Source organism: Macrobrachium nipponense, chromosome 20 (assembly GCF_015104395.2).
Source record: "Macrobrachium nipponense isolate FS-2020 chromosome 20, ASM1510439v2, whole genome shotgun sequence".
Classification (NCBI taxonomy): domain Eukaryota; kingdom Metazoa; phylum Arthropoda; class Malacostraca; order Decapoda; family Palaemonidae; genus Macrobrachium; species Macrobrachium nipponense.
Window position 1 is genome coordinate 31,203,104 of NC_061089.1, and position 14,443 is coordinate 31,217,546.

Here is a 14,443-nt window from a genome sequence, read left to right on the forward strand (position 1 = left end):
GAAATGTATTCATAAGCCCATAATAGCAACATACTTATTTCAAAATGTACATCGAATTACCGTCTGCTGCTAACCTTGGGGTTTTTACAAAAAATATTTTTGCTTTCAAAAGTACTAAAAAAAAAGAAGTGATTTTACCATATACCCAACGAAACCCGTTATTTTGACTACAAAACCGCCACAAGCACACACCATTTTGCAATCAAGTGGATTTGGCAGTAGTGCTTCCGATCTTTCAAAATTAATTACCCACAGATTAATAATGATCAATGGAGCTGTTACTCGCGCACATACAGATACAAATTAACACAAATACATACATACTTTTCTGAGGGGATTGCTTCCACAAGGAGTTAACCTTCTGGTTCTCAAAAATGACAATTTGTCCAAAATTGCATTTTTCCTAACTATACAAAACCTGAGGTCCTTTTACAATAGGAAGGTACTAGCGGCAGCTGGATAGGTCGTAAGCTTTCGAACAAGGGGTTTGGTAGTTAACTGCTTGTCGACAGGCGCGCGCGCGCGACTGGGAGGTAAACAAATCACTTTTGCTTTGGCCCAAGCAAAAACTGCAGAGTGAGGGGTGGCATGAGGTGGGGCTATGTGTAAAAGGACCCTCAGGTTTGTATAGTTAGGAAAAATGCAATTTTGGACAAATTGTCATTTGTTCCGACACGGCATACAAACCTTCGGTCCTTTTTACAATAGGAAGACTCACTTCTTGGTGGGAGGAATCTGAGTCTTTTGTGAACAGACTGGTGTTCGCCCAACCTTGGAAGCCTCCCTGGTCGTAAGAGCGAGGGAGGGATCCAGCCTCTGTCCGATTGATCGGGGTGTGCACCGCAGGATCAATGGTCAGACCTCTGGACGAGTACTAAGAGAGAGGCATGCGTATCTCTCGTACCAGCAATGCAAGAACTTGTTCCTGTACAGGAGCAAATATAAAGTCATGGGTTTGATCTTGTAGGCATCCACTTCCCCCCCTTGTAGAAGGAAGTGGTGGATATTCTGCTCCTATCCCTAATGAAAGGGATAGGATGGGGCTCTGTCATATAGCTCACCGCATCTCGTCCTCATCCAGCGTAGTGACGACCATGGCCCTCTGCCCACAGGTAGAGGGGAAGGAAAAGACGGGAAGAGAGAGCCAGTCACTCACTCACTCACACATCCATCCACACAGTCACACCAGGACTCGATGCTGTTCAGCCTGCGAGGGTCTGGGTTAGCTACACAACTTGTTTGAGCAGCCACCACGGGTCCCAAGGAAAAGGTATCCAAGGACCTGTGGGCAATATCCCGAAGGTAGAAGGACGTAAAGGTAGTCTGGTTAGACCAGACCCCTGCCTTCAGGACCTGCGCCACGGAGAAGTTCTTGCGAAACGCCAACGAGGGGCCAATACTTCTGACTTCGTGAGCTCTCGGACGGGACGTACGGATGTCGTCACTACCATCAGCCTCATACGCCCCTCCTGATGACCTCGCGCAGCCAGAATGAAAGAGTGTTTCTTGGATACTTCTTCTTGGTGACCCGGTGCTAACGAAGAGGCGTCGACACTCAGGCCTGAGGGGTGTCGAGTTCTCTTCAGATAGCGCCGTAGCGCCCTCACAGGACAAAGCAGCATCTCATCCGCATCATTATCGGTGAAGTCCAATAGGGAGGGAATCGTGAATGACTCGAACCTGTCATCAGGGACTGAAGGTTTCTGAGTCTTCGCAACGAAGTTCGGGACGAAATCGAGCGTCACGGATCCCCATCCCCTGGAGTGTCGTACATCATAGGAAAGACCATGAAGTTCCCCTACTCTCTCGCCGATGCCAGGCCAGCAAGAAGAGGGTCTTGAGGGTCAGATCCCTGTCTGACGACTCTCGGAGTGGCTCGAACGGTGTTTCGAGTCAGACTCCTAAGGACGAGAGTCACGTCCCACGCAGGGGGCCTGAGTTCCCTGGGTGGGCAAGACCTTCGAAGCTCCTCATAAGCAAGGAGATCTCGAACGAGTTCGAGATGTCCAACCCCCTCAGTTTCAGGACGAGCGCCAAGGCGGCTCTGTATCCTTCAACTTGTGGGGACTGAGAGGAGCTTCTCTCCCGGCGAAGAAAAACGAGGAAATCCGCTACCTGCTGAAGAGTGGCTCTGAGAGGAGATAGACCCCGTCTACGACACCAACCACAGAAGACGGCCCACTTCCCTGGTACACAGCTGCAGAGGACTGACGGACGTTTCCAGCCATCTCTGTTGCTAGCGCTACGAGAAAAGCCTCTCGTTCGCAAGAGATGGTGGATAAACAGCCAGCCGTGAAGACGTAGGGACTGGACTGCACGGTGGTACCGCTCGACGTGTGGCTGGGCGAGAAGGTTGTGCCAAGGGGGAATCTCTCTCGGTTCTCCTGCGAGAAGAGCCAGCAGGTCCGGATACCAAATGGCCTGTGGCCATTTGGGAGCCACCAGGATCATCCTGAGATTCGGGGTGACCAGCGCTCGACTGATCACCTTGCGGAATCAGGCTGAACGGGGGAAAGGCATAGGCGAAGAGGTTGTCCCAGGGTGTTGAAGAGCGTCCTCTGCAGCTGCCCATGGGTCCGGCACGGCCGAGAAGAACACCTGGAGCTTCCTGTTGTGCCGGGTGGCGAACAGATCCACGACTGGTCGCCCCCACAGGTCGAAGAGCCTTTCCGCCACGTCCTGGTGTAGAGACCATTCGGTCCCTATCACCTGATCCCGACGCTGAGCGTGTCTGCTACTACATTCCTCTTCCCTGGAATGTAGCGTGCCGACAGCTCTATTGAGTGTGCCTGAGCCCACTCGTGCACCTGCCGAGTCAAACTGGTACAACGGGAGAGACACTAGGCCCCCCTGTTTGTTGACGTTAAGCCACCACCGTGGTGTTGTCGCACATGAACACCACTGAGTGTCCCATCAAGCGGTCCTGAAACTCTTGGAGAGCGAGGAAACGCTGCCTTGAGTTCCAGAACATTGATGTGAAGGTGCTTGTCGTTCTCGTCCCACACTCCTGAAGGTCAGCAACTCCTCCAGGTGTGCGCCCCACCAATCCCTCGGTCGATGCGTTCTGAGAACAGCTGCATGTCCGGGGGGGGAGTGCGCAGTGGCACTCCTCTTAAGAGGTTCCTGTCGTCGAGCCACCAGGCTAGGTCCTGCCCTCACCTCCTGTGTCAGTGACACTGGAAAGCTTGGGGGATCCGTCGCCTGTGACCAACTCTCCTTTAGTCTCCACTGAAGAGACCGCAGGTGAAGACGCCCAGTGAGGGACTAACTTCTCGAGTGACGACAGGTGTCCGATCACGACTTGCCATCGCTGAGCTACCTGTTTCCTGCCGAGACAGGAACTGGTTGGCTGCCTCCCTGAAAATCTGCTGGATCCGCGAGTCTGCTGTGGGGAAGACTCGCCCTGCTACCGTGTCGATCAGCATACCCAGGTACTTCATCCTCTGCTTGGGCTCGAGATCGGACTTCTCGAAGTTCACAACGATCCCCAGATCGCGACAGAACTCCGAGCAGTCGATCCATGTCCTGTAGCAACTGCGAGCGGGAGCTCGCCAGGACTAACCAATCGTCGAGATACCTCATCAGACGTTATCCCGTGCGAATGGGCCCAAGCAGACACCAGAGTGAACACTCGCGTGAACACCTGTGGGGCGGTTGAGAGACCGAAGCACAATGCCCTGAACTGGTACACCCCGTCCCGTCGAGGATGGAAGCGGAGGTACTTTCTGGAGGACTGATGAATGGGTATTGGAAATACGCATCCTTCAAGTCCACTGAAAGCATGAAATCTTTGTTTTTCTCCCTGATGGAGTCGAGCACTGAGCGTGCCGCTCTCCATCGTGAACGGGTCTGGCGAACAAAACCGGTTCAGGGGAGAGAGAGATGTTCACCGGGCGCCAGCCTCCCGTAGACTTTTCCACCAGGAAGAGTCGACTGGTAAAAGCCGGTGGACTGATCCGTGACGATCTTCTACAGCTCTCTTGCTCAGCATGGTCTCCCCTGATCTCCTGTCTGAGTGCTACGTCCTTCGATGACCCTGGAACGTACGACTGCTGTTGGACCGGGTTGGAGGTGAGGGGCGGGTGGCCCGAGATTCGAAGGGTAATATAATTTTTAATTCGATGGGGATACCCTAACCGAAGGACATCTACAATCCAGGTCTCGGCGCCGTACGCGCTGCCAACAAGTTGCCCAATGGCTGGCCAGGCACCCCCCCACTTCCGGCAGCAGGTGAGGGGAGGAACGCCGTCCCTAGCGTTTCCCCCCTTTCTTCGACTTCTCCCAGAGCCTCCACGGGATGAGGAGGGCTGGGAGGAGGGCTGGTTACGGCTCCCCTTGTTAGAAGTCGAAGAAGACAGAGTCATTCCTCGGGGGTTCTCGACGCAGCAACCGTCTTAGCAGCCGAGGAAGCGCTAGCCGAGCTCTTAGACTTGGCCGCAGTCCGAGGCTGCCCAGAAGCCATTCGAGACTGCCTGGTGAACCAGACGGTCCACTGTCATCAGTGCGTCGTCTGTCCACCGCAGCGTCACCATCTCTCCTGGAAGAGAGACGTGGAACTCCGTAAAGGTCCGTTTCTAAGCCCCAACGCCGCCTCACGCCCGGCCGCCCTGGAAACCCGAGTAAGGACAGCGTCCCTTCGTCGGAGAAACCAGGTTGCCCCACAGGTTCACCGTCTGGTGGGCAAGGAAGGAGATGGCTCTTCCCCCAGACTGGCAAAGTCTCCTGAAGGCCGAGTTCATCTTCGGGAGAAATTAAATTCCCCCGGAGTTGGCTGCGACCTTAGATACTGTGAGGGACCACAGATCTAGCCAGGAGACGGCCTGGAAAGCTGCCATGGCGGTAGATTCCAGGCCGAGTGCCTCTTGCTGCGAGAACCACAAGTTCTCGGACAGGAGCTGTTGCAGAGACACACACCCGGAGTCAACCTAGCTAACTCCGGGTTCTTCTGTTTTGAGGCAGGCATCGGGTCTTCAGATGGCACGTAAAACCGCCGCTGTCGTAGCAGAGGAGGTGGAAGCAGCTTGCTCGACCTGCCAGACTTGAGCGAACGTCCTCTTGTCCGGAGACAAGCGATTCAACCTGGTCCAGCACTGAGTCCGCAAGCTCGGAACGCGGCAGACCCACCGTCTGTCTGGGTTCCCTCTTCGGGACCCCAGAACGACTCGAGCCGGGACGTGGGCTGGATGGTGGGTGAGCGGCGATCCTTCCCCGAGGTCGTTGTGCTGACGAATCAGCGCAATAACCTCGGCAAAGTTCCTCGGATCTCGGGCGTGATAGCATCCTGTGGAGTCGGACCGTCCAGTCCCTCAAAACAGGAGTACCTCCCGAGACCCTTCCTCCCTCAAGGAGATAGGCAGCGACAGCCCCCTCTCGGTCTCCTCCAACCACCTGTGCGTACGACCTGGCTGGTCCGAGAACCGAGCCTGGTACGTACGACGACGTGGCGGGATCCTGAGGGGCGCACCCCTCACGATCACTCCTCAATACCTCGCCCCTCCCGGTGTAACCCGAGGAGGTTGAAGGTATGGGAGAGGCAGACCTGACGCTCTCTCCTCGCTCACTGGCAGAACCAGCGGGCTTGGAGGGACTGCAGGCGATCGCCAACCCGCGCGGGTGGCGATCGAGCTGCAGACCTAGTCGAGCCGTCTCGCTGTGGAGAACGGCTGGACCGAGAACAGCGGCCCCGGTCGTGGTGTCAGAGGTAGCTGGTGCTGGTCGCCGTACCCGATCGCTCTCTGTGAGAGCGACGGTCAGGCGACCGGCGCGAGCCTCCACTGTCACGGTGAGATCGGTGCGGTATCCTCACGGTGCGTCAGTTCGCTGGTACCAGCCGTGGCTGGTGCCGGCGAACGGGGGGACCTCTTCCCAGCCTCAGCCGTGGCGGGGTCATGGACGTCACGTCCCGCCCTGGTAGCCAGCCGCTCGCCGTGAGAGCGAGAGCTGGTCTGGTGAGAGTCGCGTGAGCGGCTGTCACCAGTCTTCCGCTCCGTGCCGTGAACCTGACGCTGAGCGGACTCAGAGGTCTGGTTCCTGGCTGCACGGGTCGCTGGTAGGCGAACCGTACACTCGGTACCTCTCGCGAAAACGAGCGGCCGAGCCGGATCCTGCTGCTGTGGCCGAACCACTAACAGCAGGTGAGGAAGTGCCGGTGTTAGCCGGCACCCCTCCTGGGTCCCCGTAGTCTTCTTCCTTGCGGGAGAAGAGACGGGTCCTGATCCCGAAGGAGCAGGGCGACCAGCGGAAGAACCCCCAGTCTCACCAGAGCGAGACGGGCCCTTAGAAGCTCCCGAAGGAGACTTCTTAGGGGGGGGGGGGGGTGGGGGGGGGGGAGGCGACCTTATTCTTCTTAGGCGGGGGAGCCTTAGAAGAAGAAGGGGAAGAGGCGGCAGACGACGACGACGACGAAGAAGACGATGAAGACGACGACGACACCTTCCTCCTCTTCTTCTTCTTCTTCGTCAACCTCCTCAGGACCGACGTCAGATCTGTCATCCAGGACGGAGCCGGGGCTGCTGTTGCCGAAGCAACAGGCCCCGGACGTACCTGTCCGAACAGACCAGCATCGGGAGCAGCGGCGCCAGGAAACAGGAACAACATCAGCAGGTGCGAGCATCACAGGAACGGCAGTCGAGACGGCAGGAGCAGGAACAGGAACAGCAGCGGTGGTCACGGCAGGTACGGCAGGCTGTGTGGGCGGTACAGATGGTCGAACCAGCGGCACAGACGTCATCGGCAACCGGTGGGAGGTCCAGGGGCGAAGCTCTTCGGGCACATGGAAGTCCAGGTCGTGGCAGCACGGCAAACCAGGTGGCGGCATCACACTCCCCCGAGTTACGGCGACTGGCCCCAGCACCGATGTTGTGGGTGTTACAGAGACCGCGTGCTGGGTGTACACCAGGTGAGGAGGTGACGCGTAGCCGGGTGTTGTCAGGGTCGTGGTGGTGGTTGTGACCGTTGCATGAGTAACCGCCACGGAGCCAGCCAGATGATAGAGCAGCCCATGGACACTCGGCACGCCCTGCAGCCCCAACGATGCCCACACCTGTCCGAGGTCATCCTTCACGGCAACCGCACCTGAGGAGGCAAAACAAGTCGGGTGATTAGAAGGATCCTCTACCCGCTCGCGCGAAGACGAGCGGATAGAGGACCCAGAATAAACAACTCTACGTCAGGGTATCTAGCGCCCTCCTCCACACTCGACACGTCAGGAGAGGAGAAGGGACCTAGACACCCCCCCGAAGGGGAAGGCGCGAGACGTCGTGGAAGTTGAGCGGGCGGCAGGAAAGAAGACGAAGTGTCCGTCACCAAAGGAGTCGCGGGAGAGCTTTCCGACGACTCCTTTGCAGGCCTTCGCTTCTTCCTGCCCTCATACAAAGTCCACTGCGCCTCCGACCAGTCATTACACACATACAGGGCTCGGCCCGGGTGCATTCTTCGCGCCCCCGACACCGAGCACACAAAATATGAGGGTCAATCTCCGGGAACGATCTAAACTTCCCGCATTTGCGCCCTTCGATACCCGGGCAAAGTCTCCTTGGGGTAGCGAGGCGAGGAGATTCCATCATTATTCACTTGAAAGCCGTAATTAATATATAAAGAGAGAATAATTGTACTTACAATACTCTTCATACACAATTACAACCAAACTTAGAAAGCAAACGACGAGCAGCGGGCAGAGAGCGAAACACACACGTCCATCCACTGTGAGGCCGAAAGCAAAAGTGATTTGTTTACCTCCCAGTCGCGCGCGCGCGCTGTCGGACAAGCAGTTAACTACCGAACCCCTTGTTCGAAAGCTTACGACCTATCCAGCTGCCGCTAGTACCTTCCTATTGTAAAAGGATCCGAAGGTTTGTATGCCGTGTCGGAACAAAGTCATTTTGGATTAAGTTGTTTGACCTTGTCCTTCTCTAGCCTGGCTCAAAGTAACACAGTCGACCACCTGTCAGATACATCATTCAAACTTAGTGTCGACAGTCGTGCTATGAATTTTCAAGAAAACTGATCCAAAACCACATCTCATTCACCCCCAGCATTTGTTGGAGACAGATACAAGTATAACTGAATATCTCAAACTATGCGATTACAGGAAGAGATGTTAATGTTATTCCCAATACCAGATGCACATGTCAGGGAACCATTGCTGAGGACCTTGTGCATGAAGAGTGAACACATTTCATATGCCTTTGTGTGTGTGTGTGTGTGTGTACCGCTGAGCCACAAGGAGAGTTGTTCTTAGCAACTGCATGCACATGATCATGTGACATAGCTTGAGCAGCGCTTGAGCAGCATATGCAACACATACACTCATGTAACAAACGACTCATGTTTGGATGAGGTGGGAGCAGTAATCTTAACTATGTGGATGCATGTGGACTAACTTGCCCTGTCAGAAACACGATGTTTAGGCAACGGGGTGGCAGAGGCCCCACTTCTCCCACCCCCTCAGGAGAGTGTTTATGAATGAAGTGGCCTGGGTCTTCTTGGGCGAGTCCGTGACTTCCCTCTCCTTCTTCCTCTTATATTAGGAAGAGTGTCCTGGGGCAAGGAAGAGGACAAAGACAAACCTTTAGCATCCCCCCCGACTCGAGTGCTGAAGGCGTTCTTCCCTTCCTCTCCCGAGTCCTGCCAGTTTTTAACACCTTGGAGATGCCTGAGGCCAGTGATGAAGATGATAAAACTCGAGGGGTCAACCACTGGAAGGAGCCACATTCTGTAGTAGCCGAAGATCAACCATTGAAGAAGTTCCATCCTTTATGGCACCCAAGGGAGCAGAAATAGTTGCAGACACAGCAGCAGCAAATACAACAGGAAAGGAGGGTGACAGACAGCTACTCCTCCTCCTCCACCAGGCTGTACTTGAACACTGTGAAAGAGGGGCTACACTGGATGCGGCGAGAAGGCTAAACCTTACACAGGTACTCTGAAGACAATGACTTCTTTGTGCCTGGAATGTCAAGGTCAGATGAGTTAAAAGCCTAGGCAGCTGCAGATGGTATCCCACCACCAACAGCCACTTGTCCTCTGAAAAGAGAACTTGGCCAGGCTTCTGCTCAGCTCAAGTAATACACCTTTAGTAAAGAAAAAAAGACCCCATTTCAGCTCAACCTCAACACCCAACCCCAATTCGGCTCACAGGTGATAAACACCATAAGCTCGCCCTTTATCTTAACCTCACATACATTGACCAATATTTTACTTTAGTTCAGAAAAGAACCCCAAAATGGCTCATGAGGAACTTTTCGGATAGGAGACCCATGGTTTCACTCGACCCCTTTAAATACCAACCCATTTTGGCTCAAGATACAGGCAGTCCCCAGGGTTTACGGGACGGGGAGGGGGTTCCGTCTTGAGAGCGCTGTAACCTGAAAATCGTTGTAAGCCAGAACATCATAAAAAATCCTAAGAAAACCTTATTTTAATGCTTTGGGTGCATTCAAAACTATGTAAACTGCATTCTTATTGCATTTTCATTAAAAAAAAACCTTCAAATATTGATTATTTGGCATTTTTGGTGTCTATCTTTCTCGCCTGATGAGCGTTGTAGGCGTCGTAACCCTGGAAATAATTTCTGATGAAATATAATTAAAAAGCACCTTAACCTAGGAACGTCGTAAGCCGAACCCGTCGTAACCCGGGGACTGCCTGTATACTATAGGGATGAAAAATACCATCATTTCACGACCCCTTGAAAATACCCAACCCCAATTTGACTCAAGATATACTCTACAGATGAAAAAACCACCATTTCACATAAATATGAATATGAGTCCCTTAACCTAACCCAACGACATCCTTCTGTTGAAAAAATTCTAAGTCCCTTAACCTAAACTAACGCAACCTAACTGGCGGATCACCTTATCACTGTCCCCATATGTTAAATAATCCACCCCCTCCAATTGACACTAAAGTTACACCCAACACTAAAATCACATATTTCAAATATTTCATCCAGAACACCAAACCCTACCCCTACACCTACCACAAGTCCTTCCAATTCATTTACCATCAACTGCATTACCCAGATGGCCAGACCCTCTCCAGTTGATGAGGCAGGTGACTAGCAAACCACTAATGTACCACATTTTCAAGGATCTGATACCCAAAATGTTAATGTGGAGGTCTTTCTTTATAACTAATTTCTTTGGCATACTTCTTTTTACCTTCTGTATGCTTTTTGTTTATTTCTATGATCTGCATGCAATATGTAAGTAATAAATATTTAAATAATTTATCTTGGTATTTCTTAAAGACCATTCTTTATTAAAAAAGAATGATTACTGTATTTGTCTTTACAGCATCCATATGTATATAAGCAGTGTATTTTAGAGCCTATACACATGTAAAAATATATTAACAAAATTATAAATTGTGGCAATATGCAAATATAAGCAATTTATACAATATTAAAGCTCAATCCCTCTTCTATTGTTTCAGTAAAATATACAGTACTGTATAATGAAATGATTGGTTGCAATATGCAAATGTATGCAAACAAGCAATTTATTTATTCAATAATGTATTATAGAGCTTATTTCCACTTTATTGTTCATTTAAGTGCACTATATTGTATATTTCTGTATAAGCACTTGTAAATGTTATGAGGGAAAAAATAAAAAAGTTGCAAAGGTGGCATTAAAACAATATCTAACGATGGGTTCATCAAACCAAAACAAACCACAAAACACACACACACACACATTATGAGTACTACGTATAGTATTTTTTATGTATTATTTGCTTTTCTATAGCATGCTTGTTGTGAAAGAGATTAATGATCTGCAATTTTGAGCCAACCAGATTGATAAACGTTGCCAAGTAATGTAAAACATTTTTTTTTTTATTTCTAATGTCATACATGTCGACACGTTTATGAATCCCAGCTAGCACCATTTTCTTATAGTTATATAATATAATTCCTTTTAGGTATTGGTTATACAGTCGACCCCACAAGATTTCACAATTCATCCGCACAGATTCACAATTCATCGACTCACCTATTCACGGATTTTTCTATGGACCATATATGTATACCCATTATTCACGGAAAAGTCACATATTCGCAATTTTTCACTGAGATGTACTCACAAATTATTGTATGTGTTTTCATATAATTTTTGTGACTAAATGCACTTTTGTGAAACCCTAATAAAATACTAAGGTCTAAGCATTTTAGGGTGTGTGAGTGTGTGTGGTTTGTGTGTGTGTGTGTGTGTGTGTGTGTTTCAACTATCAAAATAGCAGTTCTAAGCATTTTTGAGGTTTTTTAAGTATTAGCAGATTTTAACAATTCACGGGAAGGGGAGAGGGTGTCTGGTACCCATCCCCAGTGAATACAGGTCTACCATAGTTGCAAAGCTGTGTGATTTGAAGATTTTTTTTTTTTTTTTTCATTGTTGCTCAAAGCACAGTGGGATAAGGTTAAGCAGTGCCATTAATGACAGCGCACTTGAGATGCTCCTCAGGCTGGTCAACGTAACTACCTCTGCAGCATTATAACAGCAGACCCAGCCCAAAGAGTGCAAACAGTCATAACATTTTCAAAATAGGAATAAACTACAAGTTTTCTTTGAATGTTGAAGTTTTCGGCTGTGTTCAAGCTGTCTGTATATTGCAAAATGAATCACAGTGAAGAACCCCTTTTCTTTTTCGTGGGGGATGATGTCAAACACCCACACCCCAAAAACCCCACCAAGATAGAAGAGGGCCTTGGGAGAGTGGAAAAGGCATTAACATGTAAATGCAAACTCCAGGGTCTGTGGCTGCTCACAAGTAGAACAGTACAGAAATATTGAATTTCACACTAAAGGCAAGCGCTCGGGTAATATGAGGCAATCAGCACTGAAATGGAAATTGACGGTAAAAAGCTTTCAAGGTGTAATAGGAGGACAGTTTTGCAGTTGTACAAAGAATCAATTGTTAGAGAGGGTGGAAATTAAGATGGAAGAAGAAAGAGAATATAAATAGAGTTACAACATAATGAAAGGGACTGCAACTGGGTGCCAAAAAGGGCACTGCAAAGAACCTTAGTAATGCCCACAGTGCACTGCATGAGGTGGCTGCCCAACAGCACTGGACAGTGGAGGCTGTACAACTCTGAGCGCATTGCGCCAGGCTGGCGCTTCGGACGCTTTGCGCCAGGCTGGCGCTTCCATCTAGTTCTTTTAAGGTTATGTGCCAGAACATCTGTGCCCTATAGGTACCCGACATCCTTCACGTGTTGAATCCGTTCTTAGTAGGAAAAAAAAACTTTTATATACGTAGTATAGTCCATTCAGGCAAACAACTTCTGCCACTAAGAGAATGTTTCCCATCCGACTCACCCATCTTCTCTTGAGCAATATCCGATTCTAAAAAGGTTGTGTGCGTTTCTCGAAAGGATGAGAGAATTATAATTATTTCGTGCTCTGCGTATTAGACTCCTTTATAATACTGTCACATTGTGGTAAACAGCATTAATCTAGGAAACCTTTGTAAGGATTACTAGGAATTCTGTAGTTAACCTCGGTATGCGCATAAGACTTGGACCAATACCGTAGTCTTAAAGTGAATTCTCTTCTACACATTCATCTTCTCACTAAGCATGTACTCTAATAAGCCATGCTTTCGTAAGCATGAGAGCATCATATAATATAGAGTTCCGCTGCGTTAGAATCCTTTAATAATGTTACCTACGGTAAACAGCATTGAAAGGTTGTAAATATCGTTCTTATTGAAAGCTTCTTAGCAAAAGGCAGACAATATTTTATTTATGTTTGCTTAACTATCCCCTCAATCCGAGGCTAAAAACCGCGATTGTAGGGGAGAGAGACACGGTTAGTTATTATTCCATCCCGCAGGAGATGAGACATGAACCAACCACTCATGACCGACACCTACATGTTACTGCGTTGGTCTCTAAGGCGCGATACGCAGTCTCCGTTAGCCGTCTGGCCTTACTCTTCCAGAGTTGCCAGCTACTCCATTAAATAAAGGAATCTTATAAAATTATCGAACTTCAGGAAGTTCTTATTAATGCATATTTAAGCGAAACAAGACTTCGATAAAGCTAGAAGCTAAGTAGGTGTTGTCTTAACAATCCCTTTAAGCGTAGTCTTCCTAGGAAATTCCTGGAAGCATACTGATAATCGAGTTGCTCTACAAAGAAGTAACTACGGTATGTGTGATTTGCCGTATCGTATTCTCATACAGCAGATACCCTCAACTACCTTCTTTCCCTGCCGAGGGGCAGATAAAGGAAAAAAAAAAATTTTTACTGTCTTCGTTCTTTTCGTTTAATAGAATGATAGAAAAGAGTATATATATCTCCTTAAGGGAAGGAAGTTTAACTCCAGGAAACTCTTTACTCCTTAAGGAAGGAAGTTAATCCAGGAACTCTTTAAATCTTCGTGATTTCCTCATAAAATCGCGGGGGGAAAGTAAACGCGGAAGAGACAGAATTCCTGTTTCGTCTGTAGGGTTTACGGAAGGAAGTAGATATTTCCTATCCGCCATCATACCCAAACGTCGATGAGATTCTTATAAGAAAAACTCCCAAAGCGCTTGCCTCTTCATAACGAGGGAAGAGCATGAATGAAGGAGTGTGTCCGCATTACTCAAAGAGGAGCCTCGCGACTGACCTCTCTCTCTGAAGAGGATTTGGAATATTCTGGCGCCTGGCTCCTTGCGCCTAGCGCCTGGATAGTTCCGCGCGCCTGGAATGTTCCGCACGCTAGAAAGGAGACTCACTCCTGGAACGTTCGCTTGTGTGGAAGGTCCCGTGCACCCTGATAGTTCCAGAGCGCCTACTAGACCCCTTTTAGAAAGAGCCTCTTGCCCAGAAACGTTCAATGGAAGGATCGTTCTGATTGCCACTGTACTATAAGGCTCCTTGCTCTAGCCGTCTGTTTTTCTGTTGCAATTTGCGCCAGGCTGGCGCTTCGTCTCTTTGAAGGCTTGCCTTGCAAGCCAAGAAAAAATTTTCTAGAACGCGGCTCGCGCTCAGTTGCTGGAAGCGGCTCGCGTTTGGTTGTAGGAACGCGGCTCGCGCTAGTCTGTTTTCTTTTGGAACGCGGCTCGCTTGCTGGCTGTTGGAACGTGGCTCACGCTAGCTTGCTGGAACGCGGCTTCCTAAGTTCCTGGCTGGCTCTTGCTCAGTGTTCTCTTAGTTTTCAGAGAACGCGCTAGATCATCAAAACATATACATTCTTCGTCTTTTCGGATGTAAGATGAAGAGACGCACTTTTTTAAGGATGCCTTTTCAATGGCTATCCTTGGCAGTCTGGGACGCTCTACAGAACCTGCCGAGGGGACGCCTGACCGGTGGGGATTCTCTGAAACCCCCTTACGGCTTTCGACATTCCTTCTCCCCTGGGCTTGGGAGCTTGAAAGAGTTCTAGGCCTGGGAGCGAGGACAGAGCCAATCAGACGCACCCTCCACTGCAATGGGGAACACTAGTAATCA

The 14,443-nt window shown here is 49.9% G+C and overlaps 1 protein-coding gene across 1 annotated transcript in view; it reads left to right on the top strand.

The window, feature by feature from the left end:
• The window catches only part of LOC135219906 (ubiquitin carboxyl-terminal hydrolase 39-like), a 36,167-nt gene extending 24,372 nt beyond the window's left edge, over nt 1-11,795 (top strand). The window contains exon 5 of the mRNA XM_064257113.1: nt 11,583-11,795. Coding sequence (XP_064113183.1) covers nt 11,583-11,795 — 213 coding nt within the window. The remainder of the gene's footprint in view (nt 1-11,582) is intronic.
• The last annotated feature ends 2,648 nt before the right edge of the window (nt 11,796-14,443 follow it).